Raw genomic sequence first — 23,399 nt, 5'->3', positions numbered from 1 at the left:
GGGCAATGTAAATGGGTATCATGGGTCAACGTGGCTCGGGTCCCTTTCACTGCGCTGTAAAGGCGCAGCTGGGAGATGCTGACATCTCCGGCTCCATCTCCTGATTACATCACCCGTCTGGCTTTATGCCGGGTTAGACGGCTAGTGTGCAAGCGCTTGCAACCCGGTTCGCAGACAGGATTTTGTACACAGCGTGCGACCCGGCTTGCAAGCACTTTCCAGTGTGAAAGGGATATCACTGATAATCCTTCACCATTCTTTCAATGGCAACAGCATCATATGCAGTGACAGGAGACATGTCCGTCATTGTAGCAGGTGTGTTTTTTAAATTTTGTTTTCTCTGCCCATTACCGGAGAAAATAAAGAAGGAAATGTTCCATAGTTCATTGGAAAAAAAGGTACAGGTTTATATCTGGGATTATGTACAGTGGCCAAAATATAGTGATCTGATTTCAACAAATTGACCACCTTTTTGGGCCACTGACAGCATCTCCTGTGGGGCACTGTAATTTTTAATAAAATTCACCACCACTATCAAATTAATTGTGTCAGCAGAACATGAGACTTATTGGAATTTGCACAGATGTAATGCTCTCACAACACTAGTGGTATTGTCACAGGATGTGTAATGGATGGTTAGCATTACTGCCTCTGAGGTCATTGGTTCAATTCCCATTATGGCCTTAACTGTGTGGAGGGGTTTCCTCCGGGTACTCTTCCATAATCCAAAAATATATTGGGCAGTTACTTGGCTCCCAACATAAAGTATGCCTACAATGAATGTGTTTGCGTACAATACATGTGGTAATAAGGGAATATGGACAATAAGCTCCACTGGGGCAGTGACTGATGTAAACATACACAATTTATTTGTAAGGTGCTGCAGAATATGTTTGTGCTATTTAAATAACTGGTAATGAATAAAAATAAATATTACATATCCCCACTAGTGTCCAAGAGGGGTAAGGTATTGTGCAATGCTGTCCCTCAGTTTTTCTAAAAGATTCTCAGCTTTCTTCTTTTACTTAAACCGGTGATTTCCCAGTGTAGCCTGCCCTGGAATGAGTTGATGTTTGTGAGACGCTGCGGCTGTTGGCGGTGGGCCATCAAAGTCACGTAGTCCTTTGTTCCACTTGTCCACATGTCGATGGTTAAGTGGACACTTTTTCAAAATGTCCTTGTAAGATCTGGGTATTGCTTGTCTAGCGAAGTGGAATCTAGAGCGTGGTCACAGTGCATCAATCTATGTAAATCCCACTGCCCTAATGGCTGATATTGAATGCACATCTAACACCAGTATAGTTGCTATGGCCTCAGTAATCTGCTTTGCAACTGGATGACTACTGTCATACTTCATCTTCCTTGTTTCTTGCAAATAGTATAATTTTACAGATAGGTTGAACTCGATGGACTGACTGATTCAGCATGGATCGCAAAAGCAAACTCATTTTTAATGGACAAAACCATTTGCCTGATTCAGGTTCATTGCTTTGCTAATGGGCAAAGCCATGTGCACTGAAGGTGAGGCAGAATAAGTTAGATTTGGGTGAGTTATTTTGTTTCTGTGCAGGGTAAATACTGGCTGCTTTTTTTTTTACACTGAAATATGGATATCAGTTTGAAGTACAAACCCCACCCAAATCTAACTCTCTCTGCACGTTACATGTGCCCCTCCTGCAGTGCACATGGTTTTGTCCATTAGCAAACCAAGGGGGTGATTCTGTTTGACTCACTAAGCAGCAAAAATCACTGCATAGCGAGTCGATGCCACCCACGCGAATGCCCACCCCCCCATGCCGCGGTCCACACATCCCCACCACTTTATGAATGGATGTTTTGTATATAGATTCGTTCTCAGGGTAGCATATGATTTTTACTCTGTTCCCAAATCTAAATTAGTCTGAATTGATCTAGACTTGTGGCGTCTGGGTCAGAGAATGGGGTGGGCAGCTGACGTACTGTGACATCAGCCGCCCACCCCCAGAAGGCAGGTGCATTGCATGAGGAGGCCCATCATTTTCCTGGGCTTACCCACCATTTTTGTGGGTAGGCCCAGGAAATACAGAAAATTCCTGCCCCCCTCCCCCCTGTGTAAACGCCCTGGCGACTACGTAAATCGCCGAAGGCGTCCGCACAGCAGCCCTGCACATGCACATATGAGAATATGCACATGCGTAGTATGTTAACATTGGTCCCCGTTGCATATTTGCGAATGACGGCCCAGTGGCGTAACAACAATTTTTGCGCCCCCCACGCTGGAAAATATCGGCACCCCCCCTCCCTCTAAATTTAACCCTGCGCCCCCCCAGTCTTATATTACCTGTCCCTGCCGTCACGCTGTGTCCGCCGGCCGGGAGCTGCAGATCTACATTTTGTCACATGGAGCCAGGAGGAGCGCCGGACTAGTAGATCTGCGGCTCCCGGCCGACGGACACAGCGTGACGGCTGGGACAGGTACCCTTCAGGTAGTGGCAGCGTAATAATAGCCCCGCAGACCCTGGTGCCCACACTTACTTGGCACCTCCCCACCACCGCGGGGTCTGCGGCACTGTTGTTACGCCACTGTGAGGGCCCAAATGTGCAAGTGAACCTGAATCAGGCCATATGTGCCCTGCGGGGCTGATGTAACATGTGCAGAGAGATTTAGATTTGGGTGGGGTTTGTACTTCAAACTGATATCTATATTGCAGTCTAAAAAGCAACCAGTATTTACCCTGCACAGAAACAAAATAACTCATCCAAATCTAACTCTCTCTTCACATTACATCTGCCCCACCTGCAGTGCACATGGTTTTGCCTAGGGATGCCAATCCCGGGGCAGTTTTTCAATCCTGGGAATAGGGATTGAAAAATGCTCAATCCTGGGATTCCCGGGATCCCTAAAAGAAAAATGCCCTTGTGCCCCCCACACTAACTGACTCTTGGGGAGGGGGGCAGGTGGCCTGGCCGCAAGCAGGTACCGGGGCCACACACTTACTTTTGGTGAGCGCCGAGCGGGGAAAGCAGGCGGCTTCAGTGAAGATGCAGACGGCTGGGGGAGGCCCGGCGGCTAGCGGATCCGACGGTGGGGGTGTAGTGCTACGGCCAGCGCAGCGTGACATGTGACCTAATCACGCTGCGCATGCCGCACGCTGGGGCGGGGACAGCTGGGCAGTGTCTGAGCTAGTGCTCAGACGCTGCCCGGCATTAGACTGCGCATTCGCAGTCTAATCCCGAAATCCTGGGATTGGATACTCCAATCCCGTGGGTTGAAATCCCGGTCATTTTGGGGCCAAATCCAGGGATCCCGATCCCAAGTTTCGCCACCCTAGTTTTGCCCATTAGAGAGATTTTGCTTTAGTGAGCCTACCTTAATAAGGCCGTATGTCACTATAGGTCATTCAAGCCTATGACTACAGGACTACTTTTGATTCTGATTGAGGAGGCAATTGACGATGAGGGTGCTGGTGGTGTGGATTGCACTTTGATTGTGCTTTAAGCAAAAGTTTCTTAATTTGACAATAACTTTTGATGAATGCATTGCAACTAATATATAAGGAATATGTTACAGTTTCTAGGTGGTTGACATCCTTACCCCCACTTGCTATGGTTTTATAAAGGCTACATATGGCTTGACAGTTGTAGTCTGGATTTGGGTAGGAAATAAACAATTCCAGACAGAAGAGGTGGATTTTTGGGTCTTTGCTCAGGCATCACAATGGGCTTTTTTATCCCATGGGCAACAACTGTCTCCACCAGGGCTGCCAACAGGGGGGGGTGCTGTGGGTACAGCTGTCCCAGGCCTCGGCCTCTGGAAGGGCACCGGCAGCTCATTTTGCCCACAGCAACTCTCCGCTTTATGCTGCCTGCACTGCACTCGGTCCTCAGCTGGTCCCGAAGCACAGCCTGGCTTGTTCGATGCAGGAAGCCGGCAGCCATTTAAAACGCTGCCCCGGCTTGGAGCCAATCAGAGCTCGTATTCCGTTAGCCAATTAGAGCGGCTGCCAGTACATGAGCTCTGATTGGCTCACTCGCCAGTGCTGCATTTTAATTGGCCGCTGGCATCCTGCATTGCAAGGTTTTCTCTTATGTCTATGCGACTTACCTATTGCTGTACTATCCACATCCTATGTATTATGTACATTGTTTTCATGTCTGTAAAGCACTTTGAGTCCTGTTGGAGAAAATACGCTATATAAATAAAACTTGCTTACATCCCTATCATCAGAATCCTCATCGTCAACATTCTCACTAGCACCATCTACACCAATATCCTTCTCATCTCGGTGTACGTCTTCAGAGACATCCTCAATCTCAATGTTGACTGGCGCTGCTCCTTCCAACACTTGCAGAGGATGTGCAAAATCTAGCTATCCTCCCCTGAATTGTGACCATCAGTATTGCTCTGTGTCTCTAAATGCCTTTCTGTCATTTCATCTTGGATGTCATCCCGCCACCTGAAACTCAACATTTCCAAAACATAATAAATTATGTTCCCACCAGCCAAGTGTAGTTACTGTTCAGTATTGGTAGGGTCAGGCGTAGACATCATAAATCGCGGACACACTTGGACTCAGCTTGAGAATTTGTGATATCTGAATGCATAGTTAGTTCATGTGCTTTAACAAGCTTTATTTAATTTTTTTTTTAGAGGAGGGCTTCCATCTCCACGAAAAACCTGAACCACCTGTCATGAACATAGGTCAAGGCCTTGGGCCTTTCCTTGTTACTTCATGTTGTAAATAGCATATTGCTAATTTTAGGTTTCTTATCAGTTTACATTTTTGGGGGGTGATTCATTTTAGGTTCTTGGATTTTACATGCCCTCTATGACATTGGACATTGGGCATTGGCCTGAGCAGGTGACGTTGATGGACTTGCATTGTCAATGTTATTATTTGGAATATTTAATAATAGCATAACACAGCAGATGTGAGCAGATTGGTAGTTGCTGGCAACCAGTAATTAAAAAAATATAAAAAAAATGGATTTTTGGTACGCCTATCTTTTTTATCCTAGTAGGCCAGCCCCCTATTTAAATGAAGCTTCAATCATACAATCATGCAGCAGATGGATTGTATGACAGATTGTGAGTACTGTGTCCAAAAACCACCAAGGACTGCCAGGGAGTTGAAGGGAAATTGGACACAATCATGATTGTAAGACCGGTCTTTCTGATGTATGGCCACCTTAAGCGTCATGACTCCTGACATGCGGATGAGGGGGCTAGATTTGGCTGGAGCTAGATAGACAAAAGAGGGGTTGGCTGGTATAGAGACAGTAGGAGGGGCTATTGTAGCTAGAGAGATGTAAGGAGTGCAGGTTGGAGCCGGAGAGTCACTGGGTGAATGATGAGAAAGAAGGAGGCTGGGAGATAGAAGGGTGCTGGTTGGAGCTGTAGAGACACTGTAGGGCTGTAGTTATAGAAACACAGGGGAAAAGGCTAATGGCAACTGGAGGAAGTCTCAGAGGCTGCCTATTTTGATGGCATGGTTATGTCAGACCCGCAACCACGGCTATGAACGTATCAAGTTACTTGGGACACATTAAAAAACAAGCACATTTTTTGCACATTATGAGCAACCAAGATTCCACATCTATTCGAATGCAGGTGTTAAATCGCCCGACCATCGAAGGATTTTTTCCTGTTCGCAAATGAAAGTCAGATTAGACTGACTTTTATTTGCCTCAGAAACGGCCAAGAATAGGGTGGGTGCTGATTTCATGTGACCAAGTGCAGGCTTTGCCACACCTGCAGTCCCTTGGGGACACACAGTGTTTTTCTGGGTGCACTCACCATTTTTGTGGGCATGCCCAGGAAATGCTGGTCGTTCCCATGGGACAGCCCCCTATCCTCTGTGCAAACGCCTTGGCGACTGGTGATAGTTGCCAAAGGCATTGGCACATCGGGTCTGCGCATTCGTATATTGCCACTACGCATGCGCAGATCTGCACCATTGGTCCCGCAGCAAATTCGTGGTGAACCAAGCGGGTCTGAATTAGGCATATATCACGAACAAGAGAAGGTAAGTATAATGTAAGTGCACTGAAAATCCAATAATAACTCATAAAATATAGCTTTTAATATTTTTCAATAAACTCGGTGAAATATTAAAATATAGTAGAATGAAAATATAGCATAGAAAATATTAGATTTTTTTTTTAATTTACCGCAGCTCAACCATGTCCTGGATTTGCAGAGTTATATTATCCCTGTATGTTTTCAATGGTGTTACAGTGGAATGCTTACTTTCTGAGTATTGTATCAGAAAGAAATGTTACTCTTCTTGTATATTTTGTTACAAAAGAAGGGCTACCAAGCCTGAGTAATAGTGATCTTGAATATAAGAATACTCAGAAAGTAAGCATTCCACTATAACACCATTGAAAACATACTGGGATAATTGGTTAGATTCTCACCAATTGACTTTGTTCCAATATTGTGAAACTGCATCTTACTGTATTAAGTAGTGAACAATATTTAGTAGCCTCAATATCCACAAACATAAATGTAAGCAACTCGCATTAATAGATGAAGGAAGACAAACAAATTAAACTTGCATTAAATTTACAACATGTAAATTATAATAGTTATAGGTTTCTGTGTTATTAGATTTTCAGAATTTGAGCATCTGTACTTCAGCTTCCTTTAACCATTTGTATCCTTGTGCTGGTTGCCTTAATTTTTCATTTTCTACTTGTCAATCAAATCTGAAATCCAATGGGGAGAATATCATAATTAAACACTATAGATTAAAAAGTAAACTAAATTATAAAATAAATCAAAATATACAGTAAAGACATCCCACACATACATATAAATGGTAATCTATTTCTGAAAACACATAAGGGATAATTTACTCAAGGTTCCAAAAGTGAAAAATGGGACATTGCCCATAGCAACCAATCAGATCCCTTCTTTATTGCATCCTAGAAAATGATAGATAGAATTTGATTTGTTTTCAATATTTAAAACCTTTAGGGGTTGGGATGTAAATTGCATTTGCAGTGGTAACGCATATCCCACCCCTCTCATGACGAATTTGCACAATTTTGTATGCATCCATAAACTGTTCATGCTGCCCTAAAGTGTGATGATTGCTGCACATACTCGCGTAGGCTAGAACTAGAACATCGCCCGGAATAAAATCCCCCCCCATAGACTGATATTCGTATTTTTTTTATGAAAATCAAGCTAAAAAGAGAAACACATTTATTTTAATATATAGAATTGATTTTTTATTCTTTGATTTATCAATTGGGTCATTAATTTGTGTTGCACAATGTACTTCCTGTCTCTAGGTATAGAAACCCTGACCAGAAACTAAGTAGTATTCCTTTGAAAAAGTTGTCAGCAGACAACGAAACGTGTCAGGACACAGCTATTTATTTTATTCCTTGGACCCTGTAGCATTATTGGATGGACAGCCCACTTTGATTTTTCTCCATATACCCCACAAAAATATTCTGCCCGAGGACCTTTCCTTCTGGAAGACAGCATTCGGGACACCACCACCTGCTCAATCTTTGGGTTGCCTTATAACTGGCTTGTAACACTGTCCCAATCAATTAGGACAGACACACTCCAATACAGCCTCAAGACCCAGTCAGGATTTATGGATACCCACCAATTATAACTTCCAGCTTGAGGGCCAGATGTATTAAGCTTCAAAAAGTGATAAGGTGGAGAGTGATAAACCACCAGCCAATCAGCTCCTACCTATCATTTTTCAAACCCAGCCTGTAGCATGACAGGTAGGAGCTGATTGGCTGGCTGTTTATGACTCTCCACGTTATCACTTTTTGAAGCTTGATACATCTGGCCCTTAATCTTTAATGTGATAACCAAGCGGATATAAACCCCAGGAGAGTCTACCAAATACAGGCGGGACTCCACCATAAGTATAACTGCTCAATCCAATTTTATTATATTTTATCAAGTGCGCTGCTACTTTGGTCATATATTAGATTATGCCAATCATGCTGAATATCGATTTCTAATGAGACATCATGCTTAATCAATTTTATTTAGTTTTGTAATACCCAATTGATCTACTTTTTAAATATTTATTTATTTTCAAGGTATAGCGCTACACTTTTCTTTTTCTTCACACATTTACTCAGCTGTTTACTAATCAAATGCCATAATAAAATAACATGCTTCTGAGAAAGTGACAAAACGTAAAAATGTAGATTAAAGAGTTACTGTACTTTTATGATTTTCTGCAAATTTTCCTACAATTGTAAAACAGCAATTTAGTTTTACGGTAAAACCCATTGGGGTTTAAGATGGGCGTTCTATTGAAGATGGGATATTGCAATTAGAAACTAATCAGAATCTTCTTATTTATTTAGCGCTGACCATCGAATGATGTGGAAAGCACTCGCCCATGCACGAGTCGTCTGCACCACTCATACATATGAGCAAAGAAAAGCAGGGATATGGGCGGGCAGCTGACATCCAGTTAAGTCAGCTGTCCGCCCCCCTGCACGCACATCATGACCGCATTTCCATACGCACGCCCTGCATTTTCATGGGAACGCCCATGAAACGCAGGGCATGTGCATATGGTAATGACCATGATCAGGCCGCAACGCCCCTCTCCACCCCCTGCTCAGAAGACTAGGAGCGAGCACACGGCGACCGGACTCTCACAAAGTTCGCTCGCTCCCTGCATACAGACATGCGCAGGAATGGTTCTGCACATGCGTATACGCACAACATCGGTACACTGGCTGAATTCACGTCTGAGCGAAGCAATCTAAGTAAGGCCCCAAGTGTAGGACCTAAGAAGGAAATAAGAAAAAAAGGATGCGTACGACCACAGTTCCTGCAGCTGGTTCCCCCTGGGGATTGGTTATGTTGAGTGTGCACCCAGGAATCAGCATAAGGTTTTTCACAATCCTAAACCCACCCTCAGATTCCCATAAACTAGCCAATGGCAGTCTGGGGGCGGGGACAGGTTTAGAAGGAGTAAGCAAAGCCTTAGGCTGATTCTCGGGTGACGCACAGCTCCAGATGTACTCAGCACACATTATGGTCAGCACTTAAGCCTATGGTAAGCAAACTCTCAACATGGTCATATATCAACAGTGATGAACTGACAACATATTGTCACAAGTGGCCCTTCAGTGACATATTACTTGCTGATGATGGCTCCAGCTACATTTTCAGAGTCCCAGGTGTTATCTGACTTTCACTGCCGAGTCAGACCTCCAATCCACCATCGTTTAGGTCTGTAAACCCCTCTCCAAAACCTAACCATAAAACTCTTGCCCACAGTCTACCCATAATGGTTACAGTCACATAATGTTGATATTGACATTTTACCTAATGAAAGTTTGGTGTTGACATATTGAATGTTGACATTGGCATTGTCAACATTTGACTACATCCTGTTTAATATGCATATCTAAAAATGTTAACACCCTGACATGTATTAGGATATTTAAAATGACCGTCAGATGATGATTGGTTGCTTTGAACAACTCCACTTTTTCTCTCATCAAGGTTTGATAAATCTTTCTGAGAAAGCACAGCTAAACAGCCTAACCAAGAAATCACATAGTAAAGCCAAGAGTTCATAAATAATAGTTGACTAATAAGGGTTGGGAGAATTACATAAAAATAGTCATTAGGGGGAAATGTGTTATGCCTAGATATGAAAAAGAAGTTATGTGCTATTTAAACTGCAATTATATGTGCTATTTAAACTGCAAAGAATATTCAAGCTAACATCCAAAAAGATTAACATGGAAAATACGTTAAACTGAAGCTAAAAACATACTTGCCTGCACCATCTGGGAGGCTCCCAAAAATCATTTAGCACTCCCGGACACTCGGTTGAGTCTTCCAGAGGTGATATGCCATTCGTCCATGGCTGAGGACGTGATTTATGCTGAATTGATTACACAATTACACCCCATTTGACACCCACTTGCCCGCAGTACGCCCCTCATGTACCGGGCATTATTGCCGACAGGGGAAATAGCGGCCACCACCTATATAATGCTGTTGTTTCTGACAGCATTTGGGGTGGAATTCGACAAAACGGATCTGACTTTAAAACCAGTCGGTTCTGTTTTGTTGAAAACTTCCGTGGATTGTCAAAATCACGCTCATATGTCGACAATCCATGCCCATTTTTGCTGACACGCCCCCTTTTTGACAGTGAACAGGTGGAACATTTAATTCCACCTGTCGAATTACGAGCCAGGATTCCCAATGTCACGACTTTCTGACAATTGGAATGCCACATTGACTACCCCCTTAGTATTAGAGGTAAAAACAACCATAAATATTACCTTTCATACAGAAGTGTTCTTGTTGAATATCCACAACATTGAGCAACAAAGCCTAAGAAGAGCATCACAGATTCAAATATCAGGATTATCAAAGTAAATATGGTAAGGCTTTGGTTACAAAATCCTTCAGGATAAGTGTTTAGATTAATTACCCAAACATAACCTGAATAAAAAGGAGAATACATGAAGTTAGATTAAATACAACAGCTGTAATAGTCCCAGAATAAATTAATAATCTTATTAATATTACTTAATTACATTGCATGCACTGTTCCAGGGGTAGGAAACCTCTAGCACTCTAGCTGCTGTAAATACACATCCCAGCATGCCTTGCCAACGTTTTAGCATGCCTTTACAGCAAAACTATGGGAAGGCATGCTGGTAGTTTCATAGCAGCTAACATTCTGCAGATTGCCTAGTTCTGCACTATACCTGTGAATAATGGCAAACACTTTTTGCTTACATCTCTGATTATGTCATAAGTGACCTGGAAGAATGTGAGGTCACAGTTCATATTTTATTGTGCACTAGACAAATACATTTGGACACAAATCATATTCATTTTTTTATGTTGTTGCTGGAAGATGCTTTAAGATGGGTGCCGGATGGCCTACAGGTGACGGACAGTCATTACACCTACGTCGGAATCCCGACTGTTAAAACCCTGACACTCGGGGTCCCGACGGCCACCGGCTATTCTCCCTTGTGGGGGTCCACGACCACCATAGAGGGAGAATAGAATAGGTGGTGAGCGCAGCGAGCCACTGTGCCCGCAGTGTGTCGAGGGCAGCGAGCCCGCAAGGTGCTTCATTGCGCTCCCCCTGCTGTCTGAGGCCAACCAGTCGGGCTCCTACACCACACCCCTTTTAGATCAGGGGTGGGCAATATTAGATTTTCTTAAAAAATGACCGCAGCTCAACTATGTCCTGGATTTGCAGGGTTATATTATCCCTGTATGTTTTCAATGGTGTTATAGTGGAATGCTTACTTTCTGAGTATTATATTAGAAAGAAATGTTACTCGTCTTGTATATTTTGTTACAAAAGAGAGGGTAACAGTATCCTTATATTCAAGATCACTATTACTCAGGCTTGGATGCCCTTCAATTTGAAGGGCTACCAAGCCTGAGTAATAGTGATCTTGAATATAAGAATACTCAGAAAGTAAGCATTCCACTAGAACACCATTGAAAACATACAGGGATAATTGGTGAGATTCTCACCAATTGACATTGTTCCAATATTGTGAAACTGCATCTTACTGTATAAAGTAGTGAACAATATTTAGTAGAATGAATATCCACAAACATAAATGTACGCAACTCGCATTAATAGATGAAGGAAGACAACAAATTAAATTTATATTAAATTTACAACATGCAAATTATAATAGGCACCAGACAGGTAGATACGGCAGAACTAGGCACCAGACGGTAGATACGGCAGTACTAGGCACCAGACAGGTAGATACGGCAGTACTAGGCACCAGACAGGTAGATACGGCAGTACTAGGTACCAGACAGGTAGATACAGCAGTAATAGGCACCAGACGGTAAATACGGCAATACTAGGCACCAGCAGAATAATATTATAATAATAATTATATTGCAGTAGGTACTGGTTGGCAGGGCACCAGCAGCCTGGAATTTATTACAGCACTGCAGGAAAGGTATAATTTATTAATTAAATATAACAGCCTAGTTAGAAACTACTAGGTAGGCAGTAGCACTGGCAGTGGGCACCAGACGGTAGATACGGCAGTACTAGGCACCAGACGGTAGATACGGCAGTACTAGGCACCAGACAGGTAGATACGGCATTACTAGGCAGTGGGCACCAGACAGTAGATACGTCAGTACTAGGCACCAGACAGGTAGATACGGCAGTACTAGGCACCAGACGGTAGATACGGCAGTACTAGGTACAGGACAGGTAGATATGGCAGTACTAGGCACAAGACAGGTAGATATGGCAGTACTAGGCAACAGACAGGTAGATACGGCAGTACTAGGCACCAGACAGGTAGTTACGGCAGTACTAGGCACCAGACAGGTAGATACGGCAGTACTTGGCACCAGAAAGGTAGATACGGCAGTACTAGGCACCAGACGGTAGATACGGCAGTACTAGGCACTATACAGGTAGTTACGGCAGTACTAGGCACCAGACATGAAGATACGGCAGTACTAGGCACAAGACAGGTAGATACAGCAGTACTAGGCAGTAGGCACCAGACCGTAGATACGGCAGTACTAGGCACCAGACAGGTAGATACGGCATTACTAGGCAGTGGGCACCAGACAGTAGATACATCAGTACTAGGCACCAGACAGGTAGATACAGCAGTACTAGGCACCAGACGGTAGATACGGCAGTACTAGGCACAGGACAGGTAGATACGGCAGTACTAGGCACAAGACAGGTAAATATGGCAGTACTAGGCACAAGACAGGTAGATACGGCAGTACTAGGCACCAGACAGGTAGATACAGCAGTACTAGGCACCAGACAGGTAGATACGGCAGTACTAGGCACCAGACGGTAGATACGGCAGTACTAGGTACCATACAGGTAGTTACGGCAGTACTAGGCACCAGACATGAGAATACGGCAGTACTAGGCACAAGACAGGTAGATACAGCAGTACTAGGCAGTAGGCACCAGACAGGTAGATACAGCAGTACTAGGCACCAGACGGTAAATACGGCAATACTAGCAGGGACGTGCAGTCAGGGGAGGCAGAGCCTCCCCTGTTATAAATGATTAAAAAGAAAATACAAAGATATTTAAAACACATACAGTTTACTGTGTAATAAATATCTTAATTTATGTGGTGGGACACTGTAGGGAGTCTGGGAGGCAGCAGGAGCTGTGCCTCCTGCTGACAATTGAAAATTGTCAGCAGCGGGGGGCAGAGCTTAGGACGGGCTCAAAAAAGAGTCGGAAAAGCCCATTAGAAACTGACAGGGAAGCGGCACCGACACATCTGCCTCTGTGACAGGGCTGTCACTGAGACAGATGTGATAGGACAGTGGATACTGTCTGTCACGCACAGACAGTCTATATCCGGTCAGAGGAGGCAGCCCTATTTGCCATGATCAGTGCCTGCTGCTGCTGGACTAGCCGGGGGTGACATATCACCAGACACCCCCAGAAGACATTACCTGCAACAGTGCAACGTCTGGGAACCGGCACCGGTGGTAGGGGGCGGCGGTAACCGGCATCAGCGATGGCAGGCATCAGGCACCAGCAGCGGCAGTGGGATTAGTTCATAGCACAGGGCAGCACATCTCCACACAGAGCAGGGGCTGAGATGGTAGCGCTCCCCGTCCTTTGTGCTAGCAGCTCGGGGGATGCGTTTGCCGGGTGCAGTGGGTGCAATCCTGGTCCCGGCCACTTAGGCCAGATCAGTGGCTCCCGGCTCCAATGTGCAGGAGCTGAGGACCGTGCGGCACAGCACAGGGGGAGACCCAACGGCGCCGGGTTAAATGAGCAAGCCTGCAGGAGAATGTGCACTGAGGCACAGGAGGAGTGGGAGACCCGGCTCCGTGTGCAGGCTGCAGCAGAGATGGTGCCACGAAGTGGGAGACCAGACCATGCGCAGGGTCTGTCACAGGAGATAGAGATCCGTTGCTGGGTAGAATGTGAAGCAGACCCAGCGTCAGGGAGCAGGAGCAGAAGACCCGGCTGGCAAGGCGATCATTACTGGTGACTGTGTTCAGGTTAGCTTCTTCAAACCCCTGCTCTCCCTCTCTCCCCCCCTCCCCTCTTCTCCCCCACCCCCCCCCTCTGTGAGCCCAGGTATGGCTCAGCCTCCTCCTATACTACTCCGCAGTATTCCTCCTCCCAGCATGCATACTGTATAGCTACAGTAACTTCAGCCTTGTGCACATTAAATCTAGCCCCACTGTGCAATGAGCAGTAGTGTAGTTGCATAGCCTTTAGAAGGTGCCTTACTAGTAGGTTAATTTGCTTCCAACAAAAATTAACCCTACAATGTCTGTATGTGCGTGTACATGTGGTAGGGCATATAGAGTGTAAGCTCCACTGGGGCAGGGACTGACATGAAAGTTCAACTATACTCTGTAAAGCACTGCAGAATTTTTGTGCGCTATATAAGAATATGGTAATAGTATTCTCTGTACAGCGCTGCAGAATATGTGTGTGCGCTATATAAGTAACTGGTAATAATAATAATTTAAAAAATACAGAGCCTCACCAGTGACTGACCTCACCGCACGTCACTGAATACTAGGCACCAGCAGAATAATATTATAATAATAATTATATTGCAGTAGGTACTGGTTGGCAGGGCACCAGCAGCCTGGAATTTATTACAGCACTGCAGGACAGGTATTATTTATTAATTAAATATAAAAGCCTAGTTAGAAACTACTAGGTAGGCAGTAGCACTGGCAGTGGGCACCAGACAGGTAGATACGGCATTACTAGGCAGTGGGCACCAGACAGTAGATTTGGCAGTACTAGGCACCAGACAGGTAGATACAGCAGTACTAGGCACCAGACGGTAGATATGGCAGTACTAGGCACAGGACAGGTAGATACGGCAGTACTAGGCACAGGACAGGTAGATACAGCAGTACTAGGCAACAGACAGGTAGGTACGGCAGTACTAGGCAACAGACAGGTAGATATGGCAATACTAGGCACCAGACAGGTAGATACGGCAGTACTAGGCACCAGACAGGTAGATACGGCAGTACTTGGCACCAGACAGGTAGATAAAGCAGTACTAGGCACCAGACAGGTAGATAAAGCAGTACTAGGCACCAGACAGGTAGATACAGCAATACTAGGCACCAGCAGAATGACATTATAATAATTATACTGCAGTAGGTACTGGTTGACAGGGCACCAGCAGCCTGGAATTTATTACAGCACTGCAGGACAGGTATTATTTATTAATTAAATATAATAGCCTAGGTTCTACCAGGTAAGAAGTAAGTGAGTGGGACGCCGCTCCTTATTCCACCACTACCCGAGCACCCGCCTCACCCCCCCCCCCCCCCTGCTGGACACAAGGTTTGACACTCAGCTGGAACTTTTTACCACTCCACCGTCCACGAGCAAATTCTGTCTGTCCCACCCAGTACCCTGCACCTGTTTGAGACATAAACCCCGGAGGGCTTATGGTTTAAAAGAGGCCTGCTGGTACTCTTACACCCCGCAGTATCCACAAAATCTGCCAGGCTCATTCAGGCCGCAATATAGAGACATACCCGCACTAAATGAGACACAAGTCGGCAAAGACTTATGGTAAAAAGGAAACTGCTGGCTTCCTCATTCCCATGAGGCTCATTACAAGACTATTGACTTTGCAGACACTAACCAACAAACAATAGTGTGTTTTATACTTCCCACTGTATATTTATCTAATAAACACTGCTGATTTGAAATAACCACTCTCTCACTAGTCTTCTTAAAACTTTCACCACATCAGCTAACATAATATCAGTCACAGGGTGAGTACTTGACTACAACCAAATAAATTATCCCTACTTTGAGCACGGACAACTCAGTCAAGCTGCCCCCGCACACCAGGGTCTAGAGCGCTATAGCCAACAACCAGTTATTACTGAGAAAATAAATGGATTGGATAATTCTATTTCTATATTATAAATATTGTCTTCCAAAATAACTACATTCAGATTTTAACTGTTGAACACAATTCAATTGTATTTCAGTCATGCTATGCACGATATGTGTTAAACACCTACCTGCTATATACCATAGAAAGCTGAATGTTCCAATTGTAGCTTCAAGAACAAGGCTAAACATCTCTAACACAGCTCTCAGAAATATTAAGAAAATAACAACCAAGTAAGTGATGCCATTCACCAACAGAAAGATAGGTATATAGGGCTGGAGGGGACAGTCATTTTTATATATGGCTCCTGCAAATGAGAAAGGTACTTGGTTAGGAGGCAGAAAATATTCAAAGTAAAATTCTACTGTACATAGGGGGTGATTCTGGTTGGTTTGCAAAAGCAAACTCTTTTAACCCCTTGGTGGTGTTTTTTTTTTAGGGAGCGCTCCCCACTGGGCAAGTTTTTTGGGGAGAGCTCCCTAAAAAAAACCACTGTGATTCATGGGCCCGGGCAACGACACTGAGCACTCCATCTGCTATCCAGCCCTGCCCCCAGCAACCCAACTGTACGGTGTGACGTTAGCCAGGTCACGCCGCACACAGCCGGGGGAAGGAGGCATGGCTGGGCAGCAGCTGAAGCTAAGCAAGTGACAAGGCTACATGTGCACATAGAAAGGGAGTTATTCAGATCTGATTGCACGACTGCAAATTCACAGTGCAAGGAATTATCGGATGACTGTACAAGCACGAGGCCATGCTCTGATAACATCCAGGGCTGTCTTTTCATATGGGCTTAATGGGCACTTTCCCAGGGGCCCCAGGTGTATGAGGGCCCTAAAAGGAAAAAGAAAGGAGTTATGGCAGCGCTAAAATTAAAAATGGATTGTTATTCACAAGTGGATCAATTTACAAGATAATTTAATGACACAGTATAAACATAAAAATACAATTTATCCGGATATGGTTAAAAAGATAAGCAATGATAACTGATATTGGACTTATCAGTGAATATGACCTGCACTGGACCGGGTATGTGTCCCTTGAGTTCAATCCTTGGGGAACCAATTGACTGGAAAAAACGCTGGAGGTAAGTAAACCCTTGGAAATTGGGGCAATATTCTACCCCGTGCTTGGAAGGAACCTCAACAATGGATGCGGTGTGGGTCCAGAAGGTGGTAAAGTTCACCCAGGGTTGGTGGGGCTTAGGTCCAGAGAATGTGGCAGGAATGTCCAAAGTCAAATGTTGCAAGGGTAAGGTCCGCTTGGAGCACCTACGCGTTTCGCTGACCCCTGTCAGCTTTATCAAGGTAACCTTGATAAAGCTGACAGGGGTCAGCGAAACGCGTAGGTGCTCCAAGCGGACCTTACTCTTGCAACATTTGACTTTGGACATTCCTGCCACATTCTCTGGACCTAAGCCCCACCAACCCTGGGTGAACTTTACCACCTTATGGACCCACACCGCATCCATTGTTGAGGTTCCTTCCAAGCACGGGGTAGAATATTGCCCCAATTTCCAAGGATTTACTTTCCTCCAGCGGTTTTTCCAGTCAATTGGTTCCCCAAGGATTGAACTCAAGGGACACATACCAGGTCCAGTGCAGGTCATATTCACTGATAAGTCCAATATCAGTAATCATTGCTTATCTTTTTAACCATATCTGGATAAATTGTATTTTTATGTTTATACTGTGTCATTAAATTGTTATCTTGTAAATTGATCCACTTGTGAATAACAATTCATTTTTAATTTTAGCGCTGCCATAACTCCTTTCTTTTTCCTTTTTTTCCATTAGGGAGCTGACTACTCCCTTTTTGGCAGCTGCTTCTTTTCACATTGAACAAACAGCTCATAACCAGCGCTCCTAAATCAACCTAGGTTGATTCTTTTTTCTCCTGTATAAGGGCCCTATGCTGATAGCTGAGGATCCCCTTTTTCCAGGGATACCAGAATTTTGAAAATCGGCCCTGGGGAACTGGAGATATCCAACTTCAAATAAGCAGTCCACATCTGACCTGTTCATTTCAATTCCCAGTCAAATTTCTCAGGTTCTCTCTGACTTAGAGTATATTCCAAAAGCTGGGACTCTCCCCTTTCTGTCGACACTAGCAGCTTGTCTCTATCATACCCAGAACCAGAGATATCAGCCTTCCAGCAGCCGGTCCCTGCTCCAGCTCCAAAAATCTGTTGTACAGTTTTATATTTTTGTCAATGGATTGCTCTGGCTTCTGATCTCTGATCCCCAAGTTCCCAGCACCTCCTGAAAGTTGGGACTCTAGGTTTTTATACTATTGAAGGCTAAGAAATCTATTTCCAGATAACAGCGATATCTGCAGTCAAACAAGCTGCCCTTCCACCGGAAAATGGCGAATATTAGCCCACTCCATTATCCAACCCTCCCCTGCGTATAAAACACCCCCTACCTCCCTGGAAGTCATTTACAAGGGACCCTTCATACAGCTCAGTGCCCCCTTTTACACGTTAGTGTTCACCCTCCCACCACCTGTGCAGTAAAGGAGTAATTAGCAGAAGTTACTGCTCCAGGTCCTACATGTTGAATGGAAGATAGGGCACCCCCTGCCACCTGTAGGACATCAAAGCTGCTGCTGATAGCACCCCCCCCCCACCCATAGGAGGGGAGAATGGGTAAGGGCCCCAGTGCATTACTTTGCCCAGGGGCCCACACTGCTGTTAAGTCGGCCCTGATAACATCCTGCTCCTTTTTTAATCCCTGGCCACATGCAAGGGGATTTACAGGAATACAGTAATAATGGGTGTCACCTGGCCTTTCTCTGGGTGGTGTGTCCAGTCGTTTGAAGGGAGGGTATGTGACATCAGCTCTGGCCTAGGTCCTAATGTTTCTATCACGTATGATTTGCAGGATTGCATGGGTCTGGATTTAATACAGACTGGGAAGTGGCTAACTAATTGCAGGGTGATTGCAGGACACTGCTAAATCGTGCCATAGCGATCATGTCTGAATAACCCCCTAAGTACTAAATACTGCAAATTAGAATACTTATAATTAACTAATTAATAGCATTTAGCCGTAGTTGGCTATATGCGTCTCCATGGAGATGCTTTCAGCCAATCAGGGCTAGCTCTTTTATAGCGCTGTGCCAGTGCTATAAAAGCCATCAGTAGCGATGGAGGAATCCAGCTCATCTCGCAGTCAGTGCGGGGTGAGCTGCTGCAGTTAACAGAGACAACACTGGAGCCTGGATTTGTGAGTATAGAGGTGTAAAATGAATGTGTGTGTGTAATAATCTTTTACTTTTCTCTGCGTCTGTGTTTTTTCAAAACATTCTTTTTACAGGAGGACTACAAGTCCAAGGGGGCCCATTAATGCCCTGCATGCTGGGACTTGTGGTTTGCCAAGTCCCAGCAAGCGGGGAGGCCTACTGGGACTTGTAGTTCACCTGTAAAATGCAATGTTTTTTTTTTACGTGTATCAGCCCGGCGTCCACTGGTCAGGGACACTGGGGACAGCCACAGGCTTCATTTCTGTCCCCTCTCCCCCAGGATCCCCATCCAAGGCTGATCAGCCACGTTGCGCATGGTACAGCCAGGGAACCTTATGTAAAAAGTGTCCCCCGGCTGTGGCCCCCAGTTTTTTTGTGTCCCCGTATTTTTGGAACCAGGACCAATCCCAGAGGCCGGGGTTGGTTTCAGAAATACAACGGACCCCTACGTTTTTTGTCCACCATATTTTTGGAGGAGGGGAGACCCCCATGCCATTTTTTCTTTATTTTAACTTTTACACATTTTTTAAGGCAGAACCATGCACAGATCTCAATGATCTGTGCATGGTTCTGCCAAATTCACCTGTCATAACCTGGTCTATTTTTTTGCGATTTTTAGTAACGTTTTCCCGAAATTGCATATCACTAAATTTGTGAGTTGTATATTTAAAATTGGGTAAACATCTGGATGCGAATTGAAGTGTGACCAAAAATCGCCCGTTCAGAATGTGCAAATTTGTGTCAAAAAGTGTGATTTGTAGCGCAATTTGCATTTCATTAAGTTGGCGATTTCGGGGAAAACGTGCAAATTCCTCTGTAGGGCAAACTAAAGGGGTGTACACATGGGGGAATAGCTGGGAGATTTTGAGTAAGCAGAGATGAGCTGGCTGCCATCCCCAGCAGTAGTCTGTGTGTATAGTCAAATAGACACTGCAGCATCTAGTCAAAATACTAGACACTGTAGTTTGTATTTTGCTTGGCTATAGAAATGCTGCAGGGCCGCACATCAATATCGCCCCCTGTGTCCACATGGGATGATTCAGGCAAAACTTCTAAGCAAATTTGACAATGTAGTCAAAATCAAACAATTGCCCCATGTGTACACCTCTTAAACATTTGAGTGCCAACATCTCTGTCAGAGATGTTCAAAATATCCTCTAAAAATGCCAGCGTCATTCACATTGGTTAAATAAATTAAAATAAAAAAGTGTAAAAAAAGATTATATTTCCTATATAAGGTAAACATTACAGGTCATTATGATGAATAAAAATGTTTTCTTCACAATTCTCACACCTATTTTGACAAAATCACTTGCCAGTCAAAGGGTTAAGACTTTATGGTGTGTCTTACAGATATAACAGAAGCTATTGAGTAACATTTGGGGCCCACACACATAGCGATTTCAGGCCATTTTCTGTGCAGTTACATAATATAACTATATCGCTCAGAAAAGGCCTCTACATCGCTGTGTAGGGGTCCTGGATATTAATCAGTCAGGGACAGTGTTCTTACCAGAGAACACTGGCCCTGACAGATCGCTTAGCCCACATCGCTGACACATCGCTGTGTGCTGAGCGATACTGAGCATTTTGAACCATCTAACATCGCTCAGAATGCTCATAACCACAGCCCTTCATGCATAGGCCCCCTTAGAATTGAGTAATAAAAAGAGCAGCTGATTTTTATCACTTACCCATTACAATCATAGATATGCTTAGCCCAATACAGACAGTTAAAAAAAGGATCTGGAAACCTGAAATTCAAAGTTAGATAAATATTGATATAAACCCATACTTGCCCCACCTTCCCAAAATTGTATGGCCCTCCGGCCCCCTGGAAAGGTGGTCAAACCTCCCACAGTTTTATGCATGTACCTGTAATAAGGTAATGTCTGAGGGTATATAAACCCTATCCTTTCAGGTTTCCTCCATACCTTGAAAAAGGGCGTTTCATGGCACGAAACGCATTGGTGAGGAGGAATTAACAACTTTTTTGTCCAGGGACCCTTTGCCGATTTTTCCATCTTCACGGCAGACCCACCATTTTTCTTTGATACCCGGGTCAGATGAGGTGGTGGAGATAAGTATATCCCTTGAGACATTATTTTAACCTTTTATTTTTATCTGTATATTCATTGGTCGAATTTTTTATCTGGATCGATATTGTGCCAACATAAAGTACTTTTTTACCTGTGGACCTTGGAGCTTCCGTGTGTGGTTTAAAAGTATCCAGGACTGGTGACCAAAGATACCCATACTGTATGTGCACATAGGGCATAGACACAAGGTAAGCCCTTTTCATTTGGGGACGTGGTGCCCAGCTGTGGATTCAAAAGAAACCTTTACATGCAAATAGGTCGAGGGAGACAGGTCAATAACACAGATTGGGTTCTGTGTATGGGAATTTCCATTACCAAGTCCGTCAGACCAATCTCCCATTGCCGAATGTTTTAAGCTAAGTATTTGGAAGATCACCGGTTGTATGAAAAGAGGATTGAAGAACTTCACTCCTATTACCTGCTAATTGCGGACAGCGCAACAGTTTTACCATTTCTTGCAAACCTCCCACATGCTCCTCGGATCCCACACATCACCCTCAAACACTGAGACAGAGACCGCAATTCTCCTAGAGAGCATCTTAATAAAATTAGGTAAGTATGTATAAAAATCCATGGTTTCTCCCAGCTCACTGAATGGTATTTATTAGTCACCAGTCTAGAACACTAGAAAAATGATGTGGAGCGCTAGAAACGGATCAATTGGATATTACAAAGTTAATTTATTATTAAGATAAAAATAAAAAAGACATCAATGACAGGATTTAAGATAATGTATGTATAAAAATTTAGACAAAGAAGGTTTATACTTATGTATCTGGAACACTGCTGATTTTATCTTGCTCCCATATAAATATTGGGCTCCTTGATCCAATGGATTTATACCCTTTGATGGTAATGAAAACAGAATACCGTGCTGGATTGCAAAGATAACGCTGGAGGATGGTCTTGTTCCCAAGTTGATGTGGGGGTCCTCACGATGGTGCGAAATTTGTAATCCAAAGTGGGTTAGTTCACGCTGGAGGATGATCTCGTTCCTGGGTATAGGAAAGGTCCTCACGATGTATGCGGAAATGGGGATCCACAGTGGATGAGAGATGAAGTCAAGGGGGGAGCAATCCGGGTATTGGGGCAATGAGGGGGTCCAAGGGTGGGCAGGGAGAGGTGAACAGCAGTGTCCAGAAAGCCTTCAGAGTCTAAGTTAAAAGTAGCAAGTGCTGCCTAACATGTTTCGTCGTAACCTTACGACTTTATCAAAGGTATGGCACTTGGTAGGTAGGTTGGGTTTAAATACCCACATACTGGAAGTATACATTTACATAATTAAACAGTTATCCAATTGATCCTAGAACGTATGTTTAAAAATAAGGTTAAATTAAACTTATATGTTACTCTAATAGATAGGAGGCAGACCTAGATTGATGGTATTAGTAAGAGCTAGTTACCTTAGAAGACAGGAGATCTAGAAGTGCTGGTATCGCACGGTGAGAGCCGGCTGGAACGCACGCCGCGTCCCAGTTTCCGGCTGGTGGAACGCATACTGTGCGCGTCCCAAAAAATGACGTGATTCCGCCTACGGAGTTTGTATGTCAGTGAATGGCCGCTTTGGATTGGCTGACCGCGGCACTCCGTGGAACGCATATGCGTATCATTGTACACAGAAGTGATGGTTGTAAAGGCATAGTATATCGGCAGAGATTATCACTGACGGACAAAGTCCTTATAATTAATGAACATGTTGGGCACAAAAGAAACACGCCTTTGGTGTAGTTATACATTGTGGACATAAAGGGGGAAATTTACTAAAGAAAATTTGTAAAAAATAGGTGTATTTGTATCCAGAAATACACTTATTTTTGACATTTACTATCCCGAAAATACGGCAATTCGTATTCGTATAGATGTGCTATCAATACGAATACGAATTGCCGTATTTTCGGAATTGTAAATGTCAAAAATAAGTGTATTTCTGGATACAAATACACCTATTTTTTACAAATTTCCTTTAGTAAATTTCCCCCAAAGTGTTTAAAGAGCCTGTAAAATTTACCTTTATATATGTTTTTAACAGAAAAAGACCACCTATTCATTACAGTGAAGTTTCTATAGGACTGAAGTAAATGAAGTTATATTCGGATTGGAAAATGATAATAGGTGTAAATAATATTAATAATAAAAATTCTGAATAATAAAAAATATTAAAAAATA

General features: G+C 43.9%; 1 protein-coding gene across 3 annotated transcripts in view; it reads right to left on the bottom strand.

Moving 5' to 3' along the window:
• Nucleotides 1-6,040: 6,040 nt before the first annotated feature.
• Nucleotides 6,041-23,399, bottom strand: part of LOC146045287 (transmembrane protein 272-like) — a 34,708-nt gene continuing 17,349 nt past the window's right edge. The window contains exons 3-7 of one of the 3 annotated variants that reach the window (XM_083164033.1): nucleotides 21,325-21,455; nucleotides 20,829-20,888; nucleotides 16,022-16,198; nucleotides 10,285-10,447; nucleotides 6,041-6,690 (exon numbers count right to left, since the gene is read on the bottom strand). In XM_083164033.1, the coding sequence (XP_083020159.1) occupies nucleotides 6,681-6,690; nucleotides 10,285-10,447; nucleotides 16,022-16,198; nucleotides 20,829-20,888; nucleotides 21,325-21,436 (522 nt within the window). In that variant the 5' untranslated portion in view covers nucleotides 21,437-21,455 and the 3' untranslated portion in view covers nucleotides 6,041-6,680. The remainder of the gene's footprint in view (nucleotides 6,691-10,284; nucleotides 10,448-16,021; nucleotides 16,199-20,828; nucleotides 20,889-21,324; nucleotides 21,456-23,399) is intronic. The other 2 variants (XM_083164034.1, XM_083164035.1) reach the window with 2 other exon arrangements.

This window comes from Crinia signifera, chromosome 11 (assembly GCF_055691185.1).
Source record: "Crinia signifera chromosome 11, ASM5569118v1, whole genome shotgun sequence".
NCBI lineage: Eukaryota > Metazoa > Chordata > Amphibia > Anura > Myobatrachidae > Crinia > Crinia signifera.
This window is presented reverse-complemented; position numbering and strand designations above follow the sequence as displayed.